Genomic DNA, 25,302 nt, shown 5'->3' on the forward strand with positions numbered 1-25,302 from the left:
GTATTACAGCTTTGATACAAAAAAACAAAACAAAAATCATCGCCCCTCTTACCCCACCCCCAAAATCCTTGCACTATCTCATCAGCAGCTAGATAAAAAAAAAAAAAAGATTTTAAAAGTTGGACTCCACACATTCATCACAAAGGCAGTGTCAGAAAATACCAAGGGAAAGACTTTTGAAGCTGACAAAAAAAAAAACACACAAAAAAAAACAACCAACAAAAAACCCAACAAATAAACAAATTTTAAACATGTCAGAAAGAAAAACAAAACAAAAAAGACTCGTCATGAAAAGATAAAGAAAAAGAAAAAAAAAACAAAAAACGACAGCCCACAGGTTTCAACTCTTCCTCGGCCCGCACACTCTCTCTCTCACTCCCTTTCTCTCAACCTCAGCACAAAGGTTCCAAGTTTACGTGCTGGTCACGCCCAACATCTTGCGGATTTTCTCATAGACGACGTAGCTTATACTGACAGCCGGCGCCACCTTGAGGAAGTTTGGGGCAATGCCGCGGTAGAGGCCGGTGGGTCCATCTTCCCGCAGGATTTTGGTGAAAAGGCTCATCATGGTCTCCTTGTGACCTCCTGCAACAGTGGTTTCCCCATATGGCAATGGTGGGGCTTTCTAATTCTTGGTGTGTATGTGATCTATAAGGTAAAATATATGTACCTACGTACCTACCTACATACACAGACCTACATATGTACATACATACATACATATAAACATACATACGTACAAACACACAATGAACAATGAATTTCTGTACTTGTGTATGCAAAATAAACCAATCATAAGTCTATACATATATACATACGTACATACATTTTCACATACATATATACACACATGCATACATACAGAGACAGACAGACAGACTCATTGACATACAGACAAACAGACACATACATACATACATAAAGAATTACGAATGCCAGCAGATATATGCACTGTAACACACAAATGTACATATAGCCACACACACCCATGCCCACACCCACACACACAAAAAGTAGTCTGACATTTACATGCACACACAGACAGTACACAGATGCACACGCACACACACACACACACACACACACACACAAAATGCATGGTCACAAAAGGCACATGCATGTGCACTTGATCAAAAAGGGTGGCAACCATTAGGTCATTCAATCCAACTCTACTGCACTATGTATGTGCAGTTTGTTAAAACTGTGCATCTGCTTGTATGTCTGCACTTCATCTGTGGGTGTACATGGTTTTTGAAAAGTGAGTGCATGTGTGTGTGGGGGATCTTAGGGTTGAGGGGTCTTGGGGGTGGGTGGGAGAGGATGGGGCAGCAGGGCTTTATAAGTGATCTAAAAAGTGTCTGAACGAGTGTGTGAGCAAGCATGTGAGCGTGTGAGCGACTGCGCTTGTCCACAAGCGCATGTGGGTGTGAATAAGAGTTGAGGAACGCATGTTCATGCAAGCCTTGTTACCAAACATGTGCAAAGGCAAGCACCCTGACCGCACTGATTCCTCACATTAAAATTAACTCCACACAGGTCCATCACCATGCATTCTTTCTCGGGGCATGAGGTCTCACACACACACACACACACACACACACACACACACACTCACACACACATGTATGCCTTGTAAACATATATGAAGGCAAGCATCCTGACCGCACTGATTCCCCACAGTAAAATTAGCTCCACACAGGTCCATCACCATGCATTCTTTCTCGGGGCAGGTGGTCTCACACACACACACACACACACACACACACACACACACACACACACACACACACTCACACACACATGTATGCCTTGTAAACATATATGAAGGCAAGCATCCTGACCGCACTGATTCCCGACAGTAAAATTAGCTCCACACAGGTCCATCACCATGCATTCTTTCTAGGGGCATGATGTCACACACACACACACACACACACACACACACACACACACACACACACACACACACACACTCACACACAAATGTATGCCTTGTAAACATATATGAAGGCAAGCATCCTGACCGCACTGATTCCCCACAGTAAAATTAGCTCCACACAGGTCCATCACCATGCATTCTTCTCGGGGCATGTGGTCTCACACACGCACACACACACACACATACACACACACACACACACACACACACTCACACACACATGTATGCCTTGTAAACATATATGAAGGCAAGCATCCTGACCGCACTGATTCCCCACAGTAAAATTAGCTCCACACAGGTCCATCACCATGCATTCTTTCTAGGGGCATGAGGTCTCACACACACACACACACACACACACTCACATGTATGCCTTGTAAACATATATGAAGGCAAGCATCCTGACCGCACTGATTCCCCACAGTAAAATTAGCTCCACACAGGTCCATCACCATGCATTCTTTCTCGGGGCATGTGGTCTCACACACGCACACACAAACACACACATACACTCACACACACATGTATGCCTTGTAAACATATATGAAGGCAAGAATCCGAAGTGCACTGATTCCCCACAGTAAAATTAGCTCCACAGAAGTCCATCACCATGCATTTTTTCTAGGGGCATGAGGTCACACACACACACACACACATGTATGCCTTGTAAACATATATGAAGGCAAGCATCCTGACCGCACTGATTCCCCACATTAAAATTTAAACTCCACACAAGTCCATCACCATACATTCTTTCTCTGGGCACGAGCTCACACACACACACACACACTCACACACACACGCACGCAAGTTTACACGCTCCAGAACAGCATATATGTATGCACACGTGTATACAGGTGTAAGCGAACACTGGCGAACGTGCACACACACCTTTTGCCTGAAGGCGTGTTCGAACCAGAGCCAGTGGGTAGCTGGCCACTTGGCCACAGGTGCTGCTGGTGGTTCCACAGGCCAGGAGAACAAAGATGCCCGGGTCCTGGTCCTGGTTTTTAGCCATGTAGGCCTTCTTCAGGGTCTGTGGACAATGGACTACAGTTTGATTCATATACAGAATTAATTAACTCTTTCGCCTCCATATGCGACTTTAGTTGACTAGACAGTGCACCGCCATAGGCGACTTTAGTTGACTAGACAGTGCACCGCCATAGGCGACTTCAGTTGACTAGACAGTGCACTGCCATAGGCGACTTTAGTTGACTAGACAGTGCACCACCATAGGCGACTTTAGTTGACTAGACAGTGCACCACCATAGGCGACTTTAGTTGACTAGACAGTGCACCGCCATAGGCGACTTTAGTTGACTAGACAGTGCACCGCCATAGGCGACTTAAGTTGACTAGACAGTGCACCGCCATAGGCGACTTTAGTTGACTAGACAGTGCACCGCCATAGGCGACTTCAGTTGACTAGACAGTGCACCGCCATAGGCGACTTTAGTTGACTAGACAGTGCACCGCCATAGGCGACTTAAGTTGACTAGACAGTGCACCACCATAGGCGACTTCAGTTGACTAGACTGCGATGCCAAAGGCGACTTTAGTCGACATCAAGGGGTCATGTTAAAATGATCATTTTTCACATTGTAACAAAGCTTGACAGCTTCAGCCAGTTTCCCCGCCAACAGAACAATCACTAAACTTTGCCCCCTGACTGAGTTTAAAATGAGCAAGTCCACTGTGCTGTTCTGACTTGAACCGAAGCCTGTGACTGACAGCGTCGTTTCTAAAACATTTGGTGCTGGGGGGTGTTTTCAAACACAGAAGACAGGCACAATAGCCGAGTGGTTAAAGCGTTGGACTGTCAATCTGAGGGTCCTGGGTTCGAATCACGGTGACGGCGCCTGGTGGGTAAAGGGTGGAGATTTTTACGATCTCCCAGGTCAACATATGTGCAGACCTGCTAGTGCCTGAACCCTCTTCTTGTGTATATGCAAGCAGAAGATCAAATACGCACGTTAAAGATCCTGTAATCCATGTCAGCGTTCGGTGGGTTATGGAAACAAGAACATACCCAGCATGCACACCCCTGAAAACAGAATATGGCTGCCTACATGGCGGGGTAAAAACGGTCATACACGTAAAAGCCCACTCGTGTGCATACGAGTGAACGCAGAAGAAGAAGAAACACAGAAGCTTGGCGGTGAAAGAGTTAACATGAAATGCCATGCAAGAATGTACATCTTTGAGAACATATATATTGTGAATACCTGCAGCACTTCCAAGTTTTTCAGAGATGATTAACTGAACCTGTCCTGACATGTTCATTTATTTGTTGGTATGGTGGTATGGTGGACTGAGCGTTAAAACGCGTGGGTGCTCTGAACAGAAGCGTGAATGTACATGGTAGAATTGTGGGTGGATAGGCCAGTGTGTTTGAGTAAAATGTATGAAGAGCGCAATGATACAAAACGCAAGAGTGATATGCTCATGATGAAAGTCATTACTTTGCGGGATAGTATGAGACCCTCCCGTCTGGCAGGCTGTACCGATCTGTTCGGTGTAAAACAACACGGCAGAAGTACAGCTTTCTTCCCATGTCAGTGGAAGTGCTGAATGAGCATGTATCCTGAGGGGCATGGCTGGGAGTGTCTTTGCCAGTGCATGTGTTTGGATGGATGGGGCTGAAAATGTGTGTAAGTGTGGTCTTAAATTTTATGGGGTTTTTTTTTTTTAATAATTTTTTTTATTGCATTGATTTGTAATCAAAAAACGCTTGTTAAGGTAGAACTGGTAATCTGTAATGTATAATTTCCACATGTCGCGTTCCATCTGACCTTTTTTTCTTTTTTCTTTTTAATAAATGTGATAATGGTTTCTTTTAATTATTCTTTTAACGAGGTCAGAATGTAATTTCTCATGTGATAAATATTATAACTTGACAATACCATACCCATTCTGATTCAACACCCCCACCCCATGTTGGCTTTCTTCAGGGTCTGATATCACCACACACCCCTTGTTCAACACCCCCACCCCATGCTGGCTTTCTTCAGGGTCTGGTATCACCACACACCCCTTGTTCAACACCCCCACCCCATGCTGGCTTTCTTCAGGGTCTGATATCACCACACACCCCTTGTTCAACACCCCCACCCTATGTTGGCTTTCTTCAGGGTCTGTTATCACCACACACCCCTTGTTCAACACCCCCACCCCATGTTGGCTTTCTTCAGGGTCTGATATCACCACACACCCCTTGTTCAACACCCCCACCCCATGTTGGCTTTCTTCAGGGTGTGATATCACCACACACCCCTTGTTCAACACCCCCACCCCATGTTGGCTTTCTTCAGGGTCTGATATCACCACACACCCCTTGTTCAACACCCCCACCCCATGTTGGCTTTCTTCAGGGTCTGATATCACCACACACCCCTTGTTCAACACCCCCACCCCATGCTGGCTTTCTTCAGGGTCTGGTATCACCACACACCCCTTGTTCAATATCCCCACCCTATGTTGGCTTTCTTCAGGGTCTGATATCACCACACACCCCTTGTTCAACACCCCCACCCCATGTTGGCTTTCTTCAGGGTCTGATATCACCACACACCCCTTGTTCAACACCCCCACCCCATGTTGGCTTTCTTCAGGGTCTGATATCACCACACACCCCTTGTTCAACACCCCCACCCTATGTTGGCTTTCTTCAGGGCCTGATATCACCAGACCCCCCTTGTTCAACACCCCCACCCTATGTTGGCTTTCTTCAGGGTCTGATATCACCACACACCCCTTGTTCAACACCCCCACCCTATGTTGGCTTTCTTCAGGGTCTGATATCACCACACACCCCTTGTTCAACACCCCCACCCCATGTTGGCTTTCTTCAGGGTCTGATATCACCACACACCCCTTGTTCAACACCCCCACCCCATGCTGGCTTTCTTCAGGGTCTGATATCACCACACACCCCTTGTTCAACACCCCCACCCCCACCACTCGAATAGCATTGTATTCACTATGCTATAATACAAACACAAGTATGCAATACGCAGCAAACATAAATTCTTCGTCTTGTTATTTTTTCCTTTTTTTTTTTCGCCCCCCCCTTCCCACTCTCCCTCCATCCCGCCTCCCCCCTCTTTATGGGCTTTAATGTTACTGCCATTTTTATTCTGCCATTAAAGCAGCCTTACTCCACTTTCAAGGGTGTGCATGCTGGGTATGATCATGGTTCCATAACCCACTGAACGCTGACACAGATTTCAGGAAACAAACAGCAAGGCAAAACTCTTCATGAACATTCACTTTACCTGCAATTAATTAATTAATTGTTAATATCAGTAAAAGTCTCCATGAAAAATCACTTTACCAACAATTAATTGTTAATATCAGTAAAACTCTCCATGCCCAGTCACTTTATAATCTACGATCAATCATTTATATCAGCATAACTCTATGAATACTCTCTTCACCTACATTTAATCATCAATATCAGTAAAAATCTCTATGAACATTCACTTTACCTACAGTTAATCATCAGTATCATTGAAATTCTCCATGAACACTCACCTTACCTCCATTTAAACATGAATATTGGTAAAACTCTCCAAAAACATTCACTTTACCTACAATTTAATAGCTAATATGAGTAAAACTTTCCATCACCACACACATTTACATAAAAATAATTATCAATATCAGTAAAACTCTCTACGAACATTCACTTTACCTACAATCAATCATTAATATAATCAATCATGTACCCAGCATCCATCACACTCCACCCCCTACTACCCCAGAGACAGACAGATAAGATCACAAAATAACGAACAACCTGACTGCCAGATGATTCACAGAAATCTGTCTCGTGGCTCGAGAACATGCAACATTTAAACACACAGATAAATCGATCTCACCTCATAGATGGCCAGGTCAATGCCAGCGTAAGGGATGATGCCCAGGATGTTGGGCACATAGCCCCTATAAAAAGCCATCAACCCTTCCTTCTTGGCGATCTGACGGGCGCAGTCAAACATGCTGCTGTACTGGCCCGTCTTCCGGAGCGCCAGTCGCGTCTTCATCACCTGAACGTCACCATCAAACTCCGTGGTTGAGTGACTGATATCATCAAAATTTATCTGGCACCTATCCAGTCAGAGACTGTTCATTCATATGGATACTTATGTAGCACCTATCCTCAGTCAGAGACCATTCATTGGTATGGATACTTATCTAAGTGCCCATCCTCAGTCAAAAACCAAGCTCTAGCACTTTACAAACATTGACTGATGTGGATTCATATTTAGCGCCCATCCTAAGTCAGCCCATGCTTTACAAACAATGACTGATATGGATACATATCTAGTGCCCATCCTCAGCCAAAGACCAAGCTCTAAGCACGACAAAAACATTCACTGATATGGATACTTATTTAGCGTCTGTCCTTGGGTCAGAAACTAGGCTCTGAGCACTTTATAAACATTGACTGATACAGATACTTATCTAGTGCCTGTCATCAGTCAGAGACCAAGCTTTTAGCACTTCACAAACATTGACTGATGTGGACACTTTAACTGTGCACATCCTCGGTCAGAGACAAAGCCTTGAGCGTTTTACAATTCATTTGCATAACAGGCTGCCAACTGGGTAGAGCCAAGTGAAAGCTACTTTTAGGCGCTCATCATTCGTTTCCTGTGTCACTCATTCAGGCTTCTGTCACACACATGCACATACACACACATGTATATCAGTGTGGATTTTACAACAAAATTTCGCTAGCAACAACTGTTTTGTTGACGTGGGTTCTTTTACGAGCGCTAAAGTGCACACTACATACTAGACCTGGGTTTATGGTCTCATCTGAATGACCTTCACTCAAGGTGGGAGGAGAAAATCCCAGCAAGTGTGGGATTCTATCCAGTACGCTCAGATTCTGTGAACTACCACAAGGCTGTCATTTAAAACAATGACAGAACTGATGGCGGAGCAGGGACCTAAAAGTAATGTTCCCGACCACGCAGCCAGCGTCCACGGTTTTCAATCTCATATACGAACCAAGAATTTTACTCACGCCCCTCCCTCCCACCCCTACCCCTGCACTAGACCTTGATTGGTGATATGGGTGCTAGTCTTTCAGATCAGACAATAAACCAAGGTTAAGACAAAAGGGTTGTCTGTGGCTAAATTCTATCGAAAAATCAACTTCCATGGTACATATAAAAAGAATACACATGCAGACAGAAAAAGAAAGGGGAAAAAAAAAAAAAGACACTGCACTGTCTCAGTGCACTTTCCCCCCCTAAATTTCATACAAAGAAGTCTGTTGAGACAAAAAAAGTAATACAAAACAATCTTCTTTCAGAAATTTACAGACACTTATACCATATTTTACTGACAACTATATGATACACCTTCCAAAATTTAATCAGTGAAATTCTGATTTTAATGATACACAAGGCACAGCATGTTGTAAGGCACACATTGAAATGATAAAAAGAAGCGAAAAAGATAAAAACTTAAAAAGCAGTGATTGATGATCACTGTCGCTGCCGTGTCTGCACCTTCAAAGCAAACTCAAAAGTTGAGGCCCTGACGTTTCTTTTAATCTCCAAAAAGTCTCAATACAATCTATCCTGGCATAGAAACTTGGGGGAAAAATCACAAGAAGAAAAAAACAAATGCCTGAAATTTTGTTATATAGTTTTCAGTTTCCGTCGACAAGACAATTCCTTTTTTCTTCCTTTTTTTTTCCATTTATTTATTTGTATTTCTCTGTTTTGTCACAACAGATTTCTCTGTGTGAAATTCGGGCTGCTCTCCCCAGGGAGAGCACGTCGATACACTGACAGCACCACCCATTTTTTTTGTATTTTTTCCTGCATGCCGTTTTATTAGTTTTTCCCATCGAAGTGGATTTTTCAACAGAATTTTGCCAGGAACAACCCTTTTGTTGCCATGGGTTCTTTTACGTATGCTAAGTGCATGCTGCACAGGTGACCTCAGTTTATCATCACATCCGAATGACTAGCATCCAGACCACCACTCAAGGTCTTGCAGAGAGGGAGAAAATATCGGCGGCTGAGCCGTGATTCGAACCAGCACGCTCAGATTCTCTCGCTTCCTAGGCGGACGCGTTACCTCTACGCCATCACTCCACATTTATTTAACAACGTGTGGAGAGAGCGTGGGTGTGGGTGGAGGGTGGCAGAATAAAGGGAGGGAGGAGGTGGTAAAGACACAGGCGACATTATTCCGGTGTAACTCTCACCTCCATGGGGTAGATGGTGGTCTGAGCGATGGCACCAGCCGCAGAACCAGAGAACAGACGCTGGTATATCGTCAGCTCCTTTGAGTCCCCCTTCACCTTTGCCTTGATCTGTCAATGGCATGCAAAACAAACGTTTTCTGTGGGTTTTTTTGTTTTTTTTAATCTACATAATGTTTTTCTCCTTTCATGTACATCTGTATGTATGTAAAAATTCATTTATGTTCATATGCTTGCAGGCTTGATTGTATTTTTGTGGGCATGCATGTATATATATGCGTGTATGTGTATATATGCATGAATTAGAATTATGTGCATGTGCTTAAGAAATATATATATTTTCACATGGCTGAATTTTTTTATTTTCCAAACACAAACATTGTAATTATGTGTTGTTATCTGTTATTCAAAACAAAAGTTATGAATCAGAAAGAGTGACTGATATTTTTCTTTGACAATTGTCTCACCATAAGTGATATCAGACTTTAAAAAAAAAGGGGGCGTGGGGGGGTAGGTGGGATAGGGTTAGTGTAAGGGTAGGGTGGGAGTAATGTGTGCACACAGGCGTGTGTATGTGTGTGCATGCGTGTGTGTGTGTACCACAGTAACAATGTTAACAATAGCAGTTTACTGATAAGAGATCAAAGAAGAGTTTTGTCTCTGCACAAGATTCAGCATTATATAGATATAATAATTATCATTATTACACAAACACAGCCACACACTACACACAGATACAGAAGCACATAATGCACAAACACACAAACACAAACTATACACACACATACTATATACAAATAAAACACTACACAAACACAGACACACACTATTCAAACATTATACACAAACACAAATGTAGAACAATGGTCCTTAAGGTATGCCATATATATACAAGCAAGCCTCACTATGATATTGACAATATTAGCCCTATGATATTGACAATATTAGCCAATCGGAAACAAGAGACATTACTGGTTTCGACATGACACCACAACTTTTACTGCAAGCTGTCAGACAGCTGCTGTGCCTACACAAGTAACCACTATGCATACACGACTGATCCTACAACAAACTGTCACTACAAACACAGACATACATTGTGACACAATATACATGACACTCTCGGGCCTGGTTAACGCCGGGATATCATTTTGACAGGAAGCGTAGAGTACAGCCTTGTCACGCAGTCCCAAACCAAAATGGACCTCCATAGCAATATCATCATCATCATCCTCCCCCTCCATCATCATCAATATAAACAAAACAGTCTCAAAGTCTGTGACCTTTCATGCCCTGCTCTCATGGTGACCTCAGTTTCAATACCCCTCCACTTCTGTGCTTGGGGTGAGTCCTGTCAATGTCTTTAGTGTCGGCAGAGTCATTGGGGGCTGTTGTTTGAGGGACGTGGTGGCAGTCTCCACTCTGGGAGGGACGCTCACTCAATCTGGCTCCGCGACTAAGCCATTACTGTTGTTAGAAGGGGTCTTAGTAAGTGGTGTCCTAAGTACGTTAAATCAGAACAGGCACCACTGAACACCACCGAAGTGACTCAGCAGCAGTGCAGGGTCTCCTCTGGTGTGTGGCCTCCTGGCGACCTAACATCGACGCTGGAACTGTGACGGATGAACCCAGGTGTGGCCATGTATGGGGGAATCTGAATGAGCGGCGTGGGAGTAATGCCACTGAAACGGTGCAGATGATGGGGCAGAAAAAAAAGAAAAAAAAAAAAAAAAATATATATATATATATACACATGACACCATGAACCCCAGTAACAAACACACACACACACACACACACATTCCCAGTCGTTACCTGCTCATAAGCCATGAACTTGAGGGCAGACTCGGGAGCGATTTTGATGACGTTCATGAAATTGCCTCTCCACAGAGACTTCACCCCACCTTCGTCCAGCATCTGCTTGAAGCCTTGTGCTATGGACATCTTGTTCTTCCCATGGCTGTGTACCTGCACACATCATGGCACCACATGCCGACACATTATGTACACATCATCATGAACACATCTCAACAGTGGAGTGGTGGCCTAGAGGTAACGCGTCCGCCTAGGAAGCGAGAAAATCAGAGCGCGCTGGTTCGAATCACGGCTCGGCCGCCGATATTTTCTCCCCCTCCACTAGACCTTGAGTGGTGGTCTGGACGCTAGTCATTCGGATCAGACGATAAACCGAGGTCCCGTGTGCAGCATGTACTTAGCGCACGTAAAAGAACCCACGGCAACAAGAGGGTTGTTCCTGGCAAAATTCTACAGAAAAATCCACTTCGATAGGGAAAACAAATGAAACTGAACGCAGGAAAAAATACAAAAAAAATGGGTGGCGCTGTATTATAGCGATGCGCTCTCCCTGGGGAGAGCAGCCCGAATTTCACACAGAGAAATCTGCTGTGATAAAAAGAAATACAAATACAAATAAAAATACAAATCTTATCGTATCTTAACACATGAAGTCCTTCATACATGCACACATCTTGACACATGAGGTACACATCTTAACAAATAAACACATCTTGCATTATGCCCATATTTTCATACATGTGTACATATTCTGACACATCATGTACAAAATGTCACACATGCATACATCTTGACAAAAGCATGTGCACAACTTCATTTACCTTGACAAGTCAAGTGCCCAACTTAACACATCATGAACAAAATGTCAAACATGTTCATACCATGTACATATCTTTCCACATATACAGAAATCCAGCAACACTGTCAGCATTTCAATACCACTATGGCATGAGCTTAAAGGTAATGGTTTATGTAAGCATTCAGAAACATATTTCTGATTTCGATACGGAAACCGTTTCAAACTTTCACTATTTTGTTTTCCCTTCCGAAAACAAACACAAAATCTTTTTTTCCCTTCATAAATAATACTCAAGTATCTTTGTGGACTGAACATTTTTACACAAGCGGACACAAAGACACATCCACACATACACAATCACACATATGAACACACCCAAACATGTGATTATATACGTACACACAAAAATCAAGGTGACCACACACACGCATAGACACACTCCACATAAGTTGTAATTTGTCCATCCCTTCCATGCCTGCAACAGCACCTTTTCTCTTCTTCTATCAGTCCTATTAAATGTGTATCATCTTTTTTCCCCCTTTTTTTTTAATGAATAATACTTGTGTTTGCTTGCAGACAATGCTTAAGATGACCTTACTGGTAACTGTGTGAAAAGCATTTATGTGCAATTGTTGAAAATGGAATTTGAGTGTGCTGTCAGGATTTTTTTTCTTTGTCTTGAAGGTCTTGTGCAAGGTTCTTCTTCTATGAACTCTTTTTTTTTTTTTTTAAACTGAAGAATACCCGTTCTTGCCTGTAGACAACAATCAAGATGATGTATTTGCAATTGTATGACAAGCATTTGATTGCAATTGCTGTAAATTCTTCTTCTATCTGCTCTATTTATTGTGTGTTTTTTTAAACTTGAGATTGCTCGTTTGCCTGCAGACAATGCTTAAGATAACCTTGTTAAGATTTTTGTGTGTGTGTGTGTGTGTGTGTCTTTGCTTTGTAGGTGCAAGGGTTTTGTTTTTTTTTCCTTATTTTATGTAATTAGAAAATAAATGAAAATGTTTTACAAAAAACCCACCCAAACAAACAAACAACAAAAAAAAACACCAGAAAAAGCTGTAACAACAAACAGAAATCTGCACACTCCACTCACCTGCAGCAAGACTTTTAGTCGGTCTAGGGGAGCGGTGCAGGTTCTTGACACGGCTCCTGCCCCTCCCCCTGCCACCAGGTGGCGCCACCACATTCCCGTCTGCAACTCTTTCTCCGTGAAGTCGTCTGGCACCAAGCTGTTCTCACCTATGTCGATGATCTGCATAACATTGTCCAGGTTTTGTTTTGGTATGCTAAATGTTACTGGATCTTTCTAAGCATAAGACATTTATATATCAACCTTTTCCCAATGTATCTATACAAATTCAAAATGTATTGTTAAGCAATACTATTGTCTACAAAATGGTTTCTTTTATGGGTATATTGAAACAGTATAGACTTTTGTTGTAGTTATTTTTTTAACAGTAAAGACCTTCATTTTGCAACAAAGCATTTCACATTTGTTTTTCAACAAAACATGCATTGCTGAAAAATATGTATACATCAATGAGCTAAAAACTTCTATTCTGAAACAATCAGTACAATACTGATGCTATCTGAACTGTTATTTAAACAGTTGACCTTTTTTCAACAAATCATTACACAATTTAAGAAATTACTGCATAAAAGTTATAATACATCATCAATAACACTAAGTATTCTGTCATTTAATCATTATTTTATCAGCAACTGTAATCACACACAGGAAAGTAAAATAAAACACAAAATATTTTAAAAGCGCATGCAATTACAACAGACTAACCTGCACAGTACAATCTAAAGAACACACACGGATAAGCAAGAAAGTTTTTTTCTCCTCTTTCTTCTTCTCTCTCTTCAGTTTTTAAGTCAAGAATTGTTCTGAAACTTGCTATTACAACAGACTAACCTGCACAGTACAATCTAAAGAACACACATGGATAAACCAGAAAGATTTTTTTTTTCTTTTCTTCAGTTTTTTTACATCCAGAATTGTTTTGAAACTATCTTGGAAAGACAGAGTGATTGAAACATGAAGATATATGCACACACTCACACTCAAACTCTCTCTCACACACAGTCACACACACACACACACTCTCTCTCTCTCTCTCTCATGCATGCGTGCACGCGCGCGCACACACACACACACACACACACACACACTTGAAGTAAAACAAGCTACACTGATACAGACAATAAGCAGGAACGAGGGCCAGGACACACAGTCACACAGATCAAGTGTCAGTAAAGAACACTCACTTTCACACATGTGATGAATGACAACCTACACAGGCATCTAATTCCTACAGGGACCATGTGTCTCACTATCACACGGATAATACATCACACCAACATAGGTATCAATTTCTTCAGCAATGATATTTCTCATTTTCCCACAGGTTAAAAGCCACACCTAAACAAGTGTCTTTTCCTAACAGGGATCACACATCTAACTTTCACACAGGTAATAAATGACACCCACACAGGTGTCTACTCCTACAGAGATCATACTTCTCACTCTCCTACAGTTTCAGTTTCAGTTTCAGTTTCTCAAGGAGGCGTCACTGCGTTCGGACAAATCCATACACGCTACACCACATCTGTTGAGCAGATGCCTGACCAGCAGCATAACCCAACGCGCTTAGTCAGGCCTTGAGTGCATGCTTACATATTTGTGTACCTATGAAAGTGGATTTCATTTTACGTAATTTCGCCAGAGGACAACACTCTCGTTGCCATGGGTTCTTTTTCAGTGCGCCAAGTGCGTGCTGCACACGGGACCTCGGTTTATCGTCTCATCCGAAAGACTAGACGCTCAGTTTGATTTTCCAGTCAAACTTAGGAGAAAGGGCGAGAGCGGGATTCGAACCCACACCCTCACGGACTCTCTGTATTGGCAGCTGAGCGTCTTAACCATTCTGCCACCTTCTCCTACATGTAATAAATAACACCTAGACAGTTGTCTATTCCAACAGGATCACATGTCTCACCTGCACACAGGTAATAAATCACACCTACACAGGTGTCTATTCAAACTGTGATCACAAGTCTCTCTTTCACACGGGTAATAAATAAATAAATCATGCCCACACAAGTGTCTACTCCTACAGAGATAAAACTTCTCACTCTCCAACAGGTAATAAATAACACCTATTCCCACAGGATCACACGTCTCACTTGCACACAGGTAATAAATCACACCTCTACGCAGGTGCTTATTCCTACACTGGAGTACAGAGATAACATTTCTCACTTCCACACAGGTAATAAATCACACCCGCACAGGTGTCTCTTTCTACACAAAATCACACTTCTCACTTTCCTACGGGGTAATAAATAACACGTGTACACAGGTGTCTGTTCCAACAGAAATCACACATCTCACTTCCTTCCACACAGGTAACAAATCACACCAACACAGGTGTAGACTACTACAGAAATCACACTTCTCACTCTCCTACAGGTAACAAATAACACATATACAGCTACAGGAATCTATTCCAACAGGATGATATTTCTCACTTGCACACAGGTAATACATCGTACCTGCTCAGGAGCCTATTCCTACAGAGATCACACTTCTCACTTACCTACATGTTATTAATAACACCTACACACGTCTCTCTTCCACACAGGTAATAAATCACCATAATCTGTACAAACAGTTTCCTCACTCTTCTTCTATACACTAACCAGTACCATGCCTTCCACAGATAACGAATGGGGATGGGATCATGTAAGACTGATAAGAAATTAAGGGAAAGGGTACTGAGAAAAAAAAAAAAAAAAAAGGATTTGCTACCTGTCATTACTGAGATGATTAGGTGGATGGGGAGTGGGAAAACTGGGTGGGGAGGGGTTGTGGGGGGTGGGGTGGGGTGGAACTCTAGCTAGACCTGATTCAACTCCTTTGTCAAACCCCGTCCACACTTTGTCAATGCAGTGGTTCCCCTCGCCTCTGTGCAACGAAAACTGGCCAGACAGCCAGCACTACCCAATCTCCATGGACACACATCTGGTGGCAGATCAGGTCAAAAAGCTATCCAACTTCCATGACAACCAAAACTTTGTGACAGAGCACATAACATATACAGTCAGCTTTAGAACAAAAATTGATAAAGAAACACTGAAAGTTTGGGTTTTTTTTTGAAACAGTCACAATTCAATGTTATATTTCTTTTGAGCTAAAATATTAAAAGCAAGAAATTTCCATTTACCACTTTACCATCTGCAAGTGAGAAGAAAACATTGCATTCCATCTGTATTGGAAAACAGCCTGATAATAATATAGCACCACTTACACTTACAGCATTTGTGTTTAATGAGAAACAGCAACTGTAAATAGTCCAATCAATGATTTTTTTTTTTTACTTATTAAATTCTTATCCAAGCAGCATTAATTCAATTTTACAAGAATCAAAGAAGAAATACAAAAAGGTAAAGAACAGGAAAAATCACTGGCAGAATCAAATGAATATACTGAGTGTATTTATTTTATTTACTTATCAAGGATTATTTCTGAATCATATGCTATGATAGGAAACACATATTGAGAAGAAAAAAAACCCTATAAAAATGAATCTTGAAGACAATCACATCAGCATGCAAACAACAATAGTTAACAAACAAAAAACAACAATATGCACCAGTAAAAAGAGAATGAAAACAAACACTTTCAAACAAAACAAACACGTGAACAAAACAAAAAACAGTAATGGAAACACCCCCCCCCACCCCCAACTAAAGAAACAAACAAGAGAGGCAAGGCCTTCAAGACTCACTTGTGTCACGTGCTATATCCAGTAAAGGAATCAGAAAAAAAGATGAAAAAATCGCTTATAAGGGTCCTGTCTTAACTCACTCGGGATGACAAGTTTTATCCCTTGCTTTTCCCCACAGACGGCCCATTTGTAAGGGTTTGGAAAAAAATTACAAAAAATACAAAATACTGTGTAAGAAAATGAAACTTTCACAACTGGTTTATTACGTGTTGAACTAGTACATATAAAAAAAATCAAATTTCTCATCTTAGTTTTACAGTTTTGCCATATGTAGAAAATACTGCCAATTTTTCACCCCGAATCACCATACCCATGCTCGCTTTCTGCATTAAATTCGCTTTCTTCTTCGTCATCATCCACCTCTTCAATGTCCGACCCTTCAGTTTGTAGCATTTCAAGTACTTCGGCAACCCAAAAACATTGCCGTCACTGCCTTGTTCGCTTCACAACATTTTGAGAAGAGCCCGCTTTGCTGACAGGCTGGCACGCGAGCAGACGACTGGTCAGTGACTTTGTCAGCGTGTGTGCGAGACAGGCCACATATCATAGACTAACCAATCATACTGTTCGATTGTGGAGTGACCCAGAATAGCGCACTCTGCTTGGCTAATCACAAAATCACGTGTACAGCGCATGATGGAATTTTACTTTCGGAGAATGCTATTCCATTCCTTCATCCGAAACCAAATACGTTTTGTGTAGGAATGCGTGAGCATTCCTTCGTCCGGAAAGAGTTAAATATCAATAAGCTTTGGAAAAAAAACCCACAAAAGAAACCAGACCTGTCAGCAGCATCGAATCACAGATGTTCTGTTCAGAAACGAGTAGTCTAATCCCCAACGCTATGCCGCATCTGACGTCACTCGACCAAATCTAATAAAGTAATATCTAAAGCTAGGGGTCTTTTTTTTTTAGTTTTAGCGCAATAAAAATATTATTCTATTTGAGGTCATAACACCATTTAAATCATGCTTTCTTGACATATCTCCATTACTTAAGAAGAAGTTCTTTTAATTCGGTCGTAAAGAAGATGCTCACATCGCCTCAGGCACATTGCAACATATATAAATCTGCACAATCCAATCCCACAACAGGCTGTCCGAAAGTGAAAGCAGCATTCGATTCAATTTTTCTTTACAGTTTATTCCACTTAATTCAGTATCCACTTTAGACGGGCAACATATATAAATCTGCACAATCCAATCCCACAACAGGCTGTCCGAAAGTGAAAGCAGCATTCGATTCAATTTTTCTTTACAGTTTATTCCACTTAATTCAGTATCCACTTTAGACGGGCGCAACAGCCGAGTGGTTAAAGCATTGGACTTTCAATCTGAGGGTCCTGGGTTTGAATCACGGTGACGGCGCCTGGTGGGTAAAGGGTGGAGATTTTTCCAATCTTCCAGGTCAACATATGTGCAGACCTGCTAGTGCCTGAACCCCCTTCGTGTGTAAAAGCATGCAGAAGATCAAATACGCACGTTAAAGATCCTGTAATCCATGTCAGCATTCGGTGGGTTATGGAAACAAAGAACATACCCAGCATGCACACCCCCGAAAATGGAGTATGGCTGCCCACATGGCGGGGTAAAAACGGTCATACATGTAAAAGCCCACTCGTGTACATGCGAGTGAATGTGGGAGTTGCAGCCCACGAACGCAGAAGAAGAAGTATCCACTTTAGAATATTCATATGCAGTAAACACGTCAATGGTGTGGTTTGTGTCACTATATGTGTTCTGTCCAGAATTTGTATTTATTTTCTTGTAATTGAGAACAAGAAAAATGATGTCATGCCATCTTCTTACCAAGCACAGCCTACATTCCAACAAAGTTGTAAAATGGTGTTTTCGGACATCGTAACAGCCTCAGCGAAATAAACCGATAATAATCCAGAATTACGACTTAATTTGGGAGACTTACAACCTATCACTGGTATGACTGTGAAGATTTTTTCTCCTACTCCTCTATGTTTAAGCCAAAATTGGTATTAGCAGACAAAGTATTTCCAGAGAAAATGGCAATGTTAAAAATTACCATGGACACACAGACATACATACAGAAGACAACCAAACACAGGGTTATAACATAGATTCACTTTGTTTAAAACAAGTGAGTCAAAAACAACTGCAGACAACTCAAAGATAATAATATTATATAGTCATTGTGAAACAGGTTCAGGCAGAAAGAAAGAGACTGTGAGAAAGAAAGAACTTGAAAAGAGAATGAAGACAGAAACTCTCTTTGTCAAAATATAGCTGTCAACCTTATCTAAATATTCTTTTCTTCTTCTTCTTTTTATATATATATCTAGATTTTATAGTTCTTTTTTCTTGTTTAAACTCAACATTGTCAGCTGTTTGTTTTTTTCAAACTTTGAATCTTTTTTTTTTTAATTTCAAAATATACTTAAAGACTTGCTAAAATCACACCTGTTTTAATCTTTGTTACTTCCAAACTTGATAAACACTTCAAAATTTTATCTTTGTTACCTCCAAACTTGATAAACACTTCAGAACTTTTTTCTAAAAAAGAAAAGAAAAAAAGATAGACAGAAAGAAAAACATCAACAAAACAAGCCACAGAAATGGAAAGAAAAGAAAAAGGACCGCTCAACAACACTGAATCAATGCTATTTCTCACACTGCACACTAACATAAACACAAGGAGAAAAACAGCGAAATGGAATCAACAACGAAGGACAAAGGCTCAACTCCTCAAACCCAATCCCCCGCAAATTTTAAAACACCGAAACAGACGAAAGCAGCCACAAAATCCACAACAACGGGTAGAGGGGGTGGCGGAGCAGTTCCAAAGATACCTACATCATGGGGATGGGCCGCAAGAAGAGAGTCGTAAGAGTGAAGGGTGGCATCGAAAGTGTGTGGGTGGGGCCTCGGATGCCACTTCCCCTCCCGGCGAAAAGACAGGACGGGGACAACGTGGGGAGGAGGAGGAGGAAAGCCCTGCACCAGGCAGACACGCTCCACTCTCACCGCCTCACGCAACATGTTGCAAACCCAACGGAAACACAACTCGCAGAGTCGGAGAGGAGAAGAGGAGGAGGAGAAGAGGGATGAGGAGAAGCGACTGGGGGTGGCGAGAGGAGGAGGAGGAGGAGGGGGAGAACGTACGGAGGCATGGCGCCAGTAGCGCAGGATGTCCTGCATATTGTCGGTGGGAGACAGCATGAGGTAGTTCCGCCACTCGTTCCAGTCGATGCCCAGTGTCCCGTCTTTGTCCATTCTGTCAGCACCAAACAATTCTATAAATAATTATCAAAATAATAGTCTGTTAGTTCTGTTCCGGTCTCTGTCCATTCTGTCAGCACTGAACAATTCTATAAATAATTATCAAAATAATAGTCTATTAGTTCTGTTCTGGTCTCTGTCCATTCTGTCAGCACCGAACAATTCTATAAATAATTATCAAAATAATAGTCTGTTAGTTCTGTTCCGGTCTCTGTCCATTCTGTCAGCACTGAACAATTCTATAAATAATTATCAAAATAATAGTCTACTAGTTCTGTTCTGGTCTCTGTCAATTCTGTCAGCACTGAACAATTCTATAAATAATTATCAAAATAATAGTCTATTAGTTCTGCTCCTGTCTTTGTCCATTCTGTCAGCACCAAACAATTATACAAATATGAATTATCATAATAGTGAAATATTTAAAAATCATTATATTAGTTTATCATTTTTGTTTCTGTCTTTGTCCATTCTCTCAGCACCAAACCATTATATAAACAATAATCATGATAACAGTTTATCATTTTTTCTCCTTCTTTGTCCATCCTGTCAGCACAAAACAATTATATAAATAATTATTACAATAAAAGTTTATCATTTTCACTTCTGTCTTTGTCCCTTCGGTCAGCACCAAACAATTACATAAATAATGATCATAAAAATAGTTTAGTATCATCCTGTCATGGCAAACTATATGTGATGGCTCATTTTATTGTGTGTGGATGAAAAGCTGGAACTTAGTAATGGGCTTAGTGATGGAGTATCAGGAATTCAGGATAGGTGGTGTGTGGGTAATACTACAATGATGGCATGAAGGTGAGATGAGGCGAGAGAGAGAGAGAGAGAGAGAGAGAGAGAGAGAGAGAGAGAGAGAGAGAGAGAATTCCCCACAGACCTCTGCAACAACTGTTTGGCTTCTGCAGGGGCAATGAATACTCCCAGTTCGCGAAAGGTTGCCACGATCTCTTCAGCGTCAATGGAGCCTGCAAACAAATCGACAACATCAACTTATAATAAGAAATGATTTCTAGCACGTACAAAGTCACACGCATATGGACTCACATCTGTACAAAAGTCTGTCCTTAACATGCACAAGAACAGACCCATATGGACAGGCATAAAGACTATTTTTAACACTCACAATGTCACACATATGGACAAATATTTGTACACTAAGAGACAATTTTTGATGTGCAGCAAGGCACACATACATATGGACAAACACATCTGTACAAAACAGACTATTTCTAACATACCCAAGTACACAAACATATGGACAGACACATTTATACCACAAAAGACAATTCTGAACATGCATAAGGACACATACACACACACACACACACAAACAAAAAAAAACAACAACAACAACAACAAAAACACACAAACACACACACAGATGACTTTTGCTGACTTTTCTATCAATATTCCATCAGCCACTGAAAAGATTTTCAATGATTATTCATTGCTTAGAATGTTTTCGGAAATTTTAAACTCCAGTCCAGTTGGCATCCTCCTTTGATGCATTCTAATTAATGTCGCTATTTATATTTACATTGTTGTAAGTTAATACTTGATATGCATACACATATTCTCCTTCCTATGACACCTCATTCGTTACACACCACAATCTCTTTAAACTTTAATTTCTTATAATGTACTTTTCCTCTAACACATAACATGAACACTTTCTTACATAAATACTCACATGCATTCCCTTTCCTTTATCCACTACTTTTCTCCTTTCCATCTAATAACACTTATAGTGAACAGACGTTAAACTGAAGATAACACACACAGTCGTGTATAATATAGACAGATATAGAGACATAGATAGAAAGACACACAGACAGACAAATAGATAGACAGACAGACAGACAGACAGATACATACATAGATGGTAAAGACTATCGTTGGCATATTGCGACACAATCATCTGAATGAGCTTCTCATTCTTGTCTCTTCCCCAGTCAAATGTAGTTCTCTCTTTTTCTGACTGGAACCTCCATTAATAAATCCACACTGGGTGCAACACCAGAATGGTTTAAACGCTGGACTTCCAATCAAAGAGGTTCGAGTTTTATCATGGTATCAGCGCATGGTGGATTAAGAAGGAAGATTTCCCTGATTTGCCAGGTCAACATAGGTGCAAACCTGCAACTGCCTTAATCCCCTTCATGTATACATATGTGGAAGATTTTCCTGATTTGCCACGTCAGCATACATGCATACCTGCAACTGCCTTAATCCCCTTCATGTATGCACACGTGCAAAAGATAAAATACACTTGTTTAAGATCCCATGATTCATGTCAGTGTTCAGTTTCAGTTTTCAGTTTCAGTAGCTCAAGGAGGCGTCACTGCGTTCAGTCAAAACCATATACGCTACACCACATCTGCCAAGCAGATGCCTGACCAGCAGCGTAACCCAACGCGCTTAGTCAGGCCTTGAGAAAGAAAAAAAACAAAAAAAAAAAACAACAACAACGGGGGAATAAATAATAGATAAGCTTGCATAAATAAATAAATAAATAATAATTATAATATAGAAAAAGGTAGTAGTAATAATATTAGTAATACTAATAAAATGATAATAAAACATAAATAAATAAATAAATAAGACAACAATGGTGATAAATAAGCGAATAAATGTAAAATATGAAGACACACACATCACACATGCACCCACACATGCATAACAGAAATGCACCAAACATGCAGTTTCACATATATGAAAGCACAGTCAAATACATATAAACGTACATGAGCTCCCACACACACACACACACACACACACACGCATTACCGTGCACCTCCTCTACCCCCCTCCTCCACACACTCATTTCTAGTCTAAGTATCGCAGCTTCCACGGCACACACACACACACAAACACACACTCACAGAGATGAACACTTACTTGTACAAGCACATATGAAAGCACAGTCAAATACATATAAACGTACATGAGCTCCAACACACACACACACACACACACACACACACATTACCTTGCACCTCCTCTACCCCCTCCTCCACACACTCATTTCTAGTCTACGTATCGCAGCTTCCACGGCACACACACACACACACACACACAAACACACACTCACAGAGATGAACAATTACTTGTACAAGCACACACACATTAGCCCATATCTCCCACCCCCAACCCCACACACGTACATACAAAGATATATATATATATATATATATATATATATATATATATACGTTCCAATATCCTGTTGCTCCCACAGTGTAGGCATGCATACACTCACATACCTCATCCTCTACCCCACCTCCCCCCGCACTCCCACCTCCCCTCACACACACACACACACACACGTACACATATCTCTCCTGACACTTGTGTACACTTTCACTCTCGCGCATTCACAAACGCACTCAAAAGCACAGACCCACACATACACACAAACACAGACAGCCACCACTGACTGGCCGCAAGAGGGATGGGAAAAGATCTCTGATGCCAAGAACATGGCGTCTAGTGTGTTGCTCAGTCTATTGTATTTGGAAAGGCCCACAGAGACAGTGTTCAGGTTATGGAAATACAAACATATCCAAAATGTGTTTCCCTAAATGGCAGAAACTCTGTACAGCTGCCTGCAAGGCAGGATAAATTCTGTCATAGATGTAAAACCCTCTCACAGGTCTATATGATTTAATATGGGAGCTACAGCCTATGAATGCAGAAAGAATGAAAACCATGATCTATTTTCAGCCATTTGTAACACTCACCATCCTTGTTGACGTCAAGTTTCTTGAAAAGGGTGCGCAACTCTTTGTCATGATCATGGACGTACTGAACAAACTCACCAAAGTCTATCTGGCCATCATTATCTTTGTCGTATTTCTTGAAGAAGTTCTGTGGAAAACATAATCATAATTGCTGCATATAACTGAGTGGAAAAAACTTTCTTTTTTTTTTTTTTTTTTGCTTTTTAAAAATGTACATACCTATGCACACTTGCATGCTTTATAGGTGTGTTAATTTACATGTGTGTGTGTTTGTGTGTGTGTGTGTGTGTGTGTGTTCGTTTGTTCTTTTGCTTAATGTCTATACACATTTTTGTGATTTTAGACGAAAATTTATCACTCCCCACCCCACCCATGCCTTAAATCATCACAACTTTCCCTGTTCCGCTCTCCTCAATTAGTATTATAAAAAAAAAAAGGATATAAATAAAACAAAATAACTAGTCAACCAGTAGAATTACAACAAAGAGCCAGCTGGGCTCCAAATTAATTTCTGAACTATTTCAAACACACTGTGTTGTGTGTGTGTGTGTGTGTTGTGTGTTTGTGTGTGTGTGTGTATCTATATGTGTATACATGTGTTTGCATGCATCATTTCATGTGTGTGTGGAATAGATCATTCCCAGAACATTAATTTTCATCACATATTAATTCCAGCTATATAATGTTGTGTGAACTCATAAAATTGGTACTCTCATACCCTTATATGCAGCTAAAAGTGGCACATAGGCCTAACTGAACATCATCCCTGGAGATAAATTTTGCAACCTCTTTAAAAGATTTCACTTCTTGCACAAACAAAAGTATGTGATCCATCATACCAGCATTATTGTCTTGGAGATTTCTTGTAGCATTCAGTTAAATCAATGAAATGAAATACGACCAGCTAAAGACAGTTATAATTATAAAGTTAGGAATCTGTCTTAATTATGATCTTCATCTAAACTTTAAGCTTAGAGTCCAAAATAGAAAACTGACAGAGAATCATGTGAATTATTATGCATACAAGTCACATAATCGATCACACATCATGATTTAAAATACCATGCAAGTCGATCCCAGTCCACTCCAGTGTTGTGAGACTTATTTTAAAAAAAAGCCGATGCGGCAATTTTCGATTTCAGATCAATGGGAGTGGCAGAAAACACTGACGATACACTGTTATGTTTACGAACCTCTGCGTGACCGGGAAACCTGGGAACATGCATAGACTCCATCGCCTTCGTTAAATCATTCAGATCGACCGTTCCATCTTTGTTGAGATCCAACTGTTGAAAAAGGTCGCGCAAATTTTTCAGTTCCTCTTCAGACATCTGAGGAACTCCGGCTTGCTGTACTGCAGACGACATTTTTCTTCCCTTTTAGCAGTCTTGCCTGTGCAGGAGCAGAGCAATTATTTTGTTGCAGCACGGCGATTAGTAAGGAGATCTTTCATTGGGTGAAGTTATAAATACTAACCAATGGGATTTTGAGAGCTCTTGTTTTGGTTGCTCATTTAGGAAGTAGCAGAAGCAATCGTGTGTGTGTGTGTGTGTGTGTCCCCCCACCCCCCTACCCCCATTAAGTCATTTTCATGTCTCTCTAATATTGTTGACTTTGTTCTTTTTTCTTAAATTTGGTTTATTTTCTTGCAGTAGGTTGGAATCAATAATGTTTTCTGCATGGACTCTGTGTGTGTGTGTG

At 41.1% G+C, this 25,302-nt stretch overlaps 1 protein-coding gene across 1 annotated transcript; it reads right to left on the minus strand.

Annotated features, from left to right (window-relative positions):
- On the minus strand, nt 1-25,046 carry LOC143276117 (calcium-binding mitochondrial carrier protein SCaMC-2-like). Its single transcript, XM_076580517.1, has 10 exons — nt 24,795-25,046; nt 23,602-23,728; nt 20,739-20,826; nt 19,727-19,838; nt 12,890-13,048; nt 10,986-11,138; nt 9,174-9,281; nt 6,823-6,990; nt 2,831-2,975; nt 1-585 (listed from the first exon to the last, which is right to left on the minus strand). The coding sequence occupies exons 1-10, from the start codon at nt 24,966-24,968 to the stop codon at nt 413-415; spliced, it is 1,407 nt and encodes a 468-aa protein (XP_076436632.1). The 5' UTR covers nt 24,969-25,046; the 3' UTR covers nt 1-412.
- Nucleotides 25,047-25,302: the final 256 nt, after the last annotated feature.

This window comes from Babylonia areolata, chromosome 31 (assembly GCF_041734735.1).
Source record: "Babylonia areolata isolate BAREFJ2019XMU chromosome 31, ASM4173473v1, whole genome shotgun sequence".
Classification (NCBI taxonomy): domain Eukaryota; kingdom Metazoa; phylum Mollusca; class Gastropoda; order Neogastropoda; family Buccinidae; genus Babylonia; species Babylonia areolata.

What these genes read in the sequence shown, in the direction of transcription:
- LOC143276117 (XM_076580517.1), bottom strand. Translation starts at nt 24,968, where the DNA reads ATGTCGTCTGCAGTACAGCAAGCCGGAGTTCCTCAGATGTCTGAAGAG. An exon ending in GCTACTGGCGCCATGCCTCC is followed by an intron (nt 13,049 to 19,726) that starts GTACGTTCTCCC and finishes AATGTTATGCAG; the next exon opens with ATCATCGACATAGGTGAGAA. An exon ending in GACTAAAAGTCTTGCTGCAG is followed by an intron (nt 11,139 to 12,889) that starts GTGAGTGGAGTG and finishes TGATGTGTGCAG; the next exon opens with GTACACAGCCATGGGAAGAA.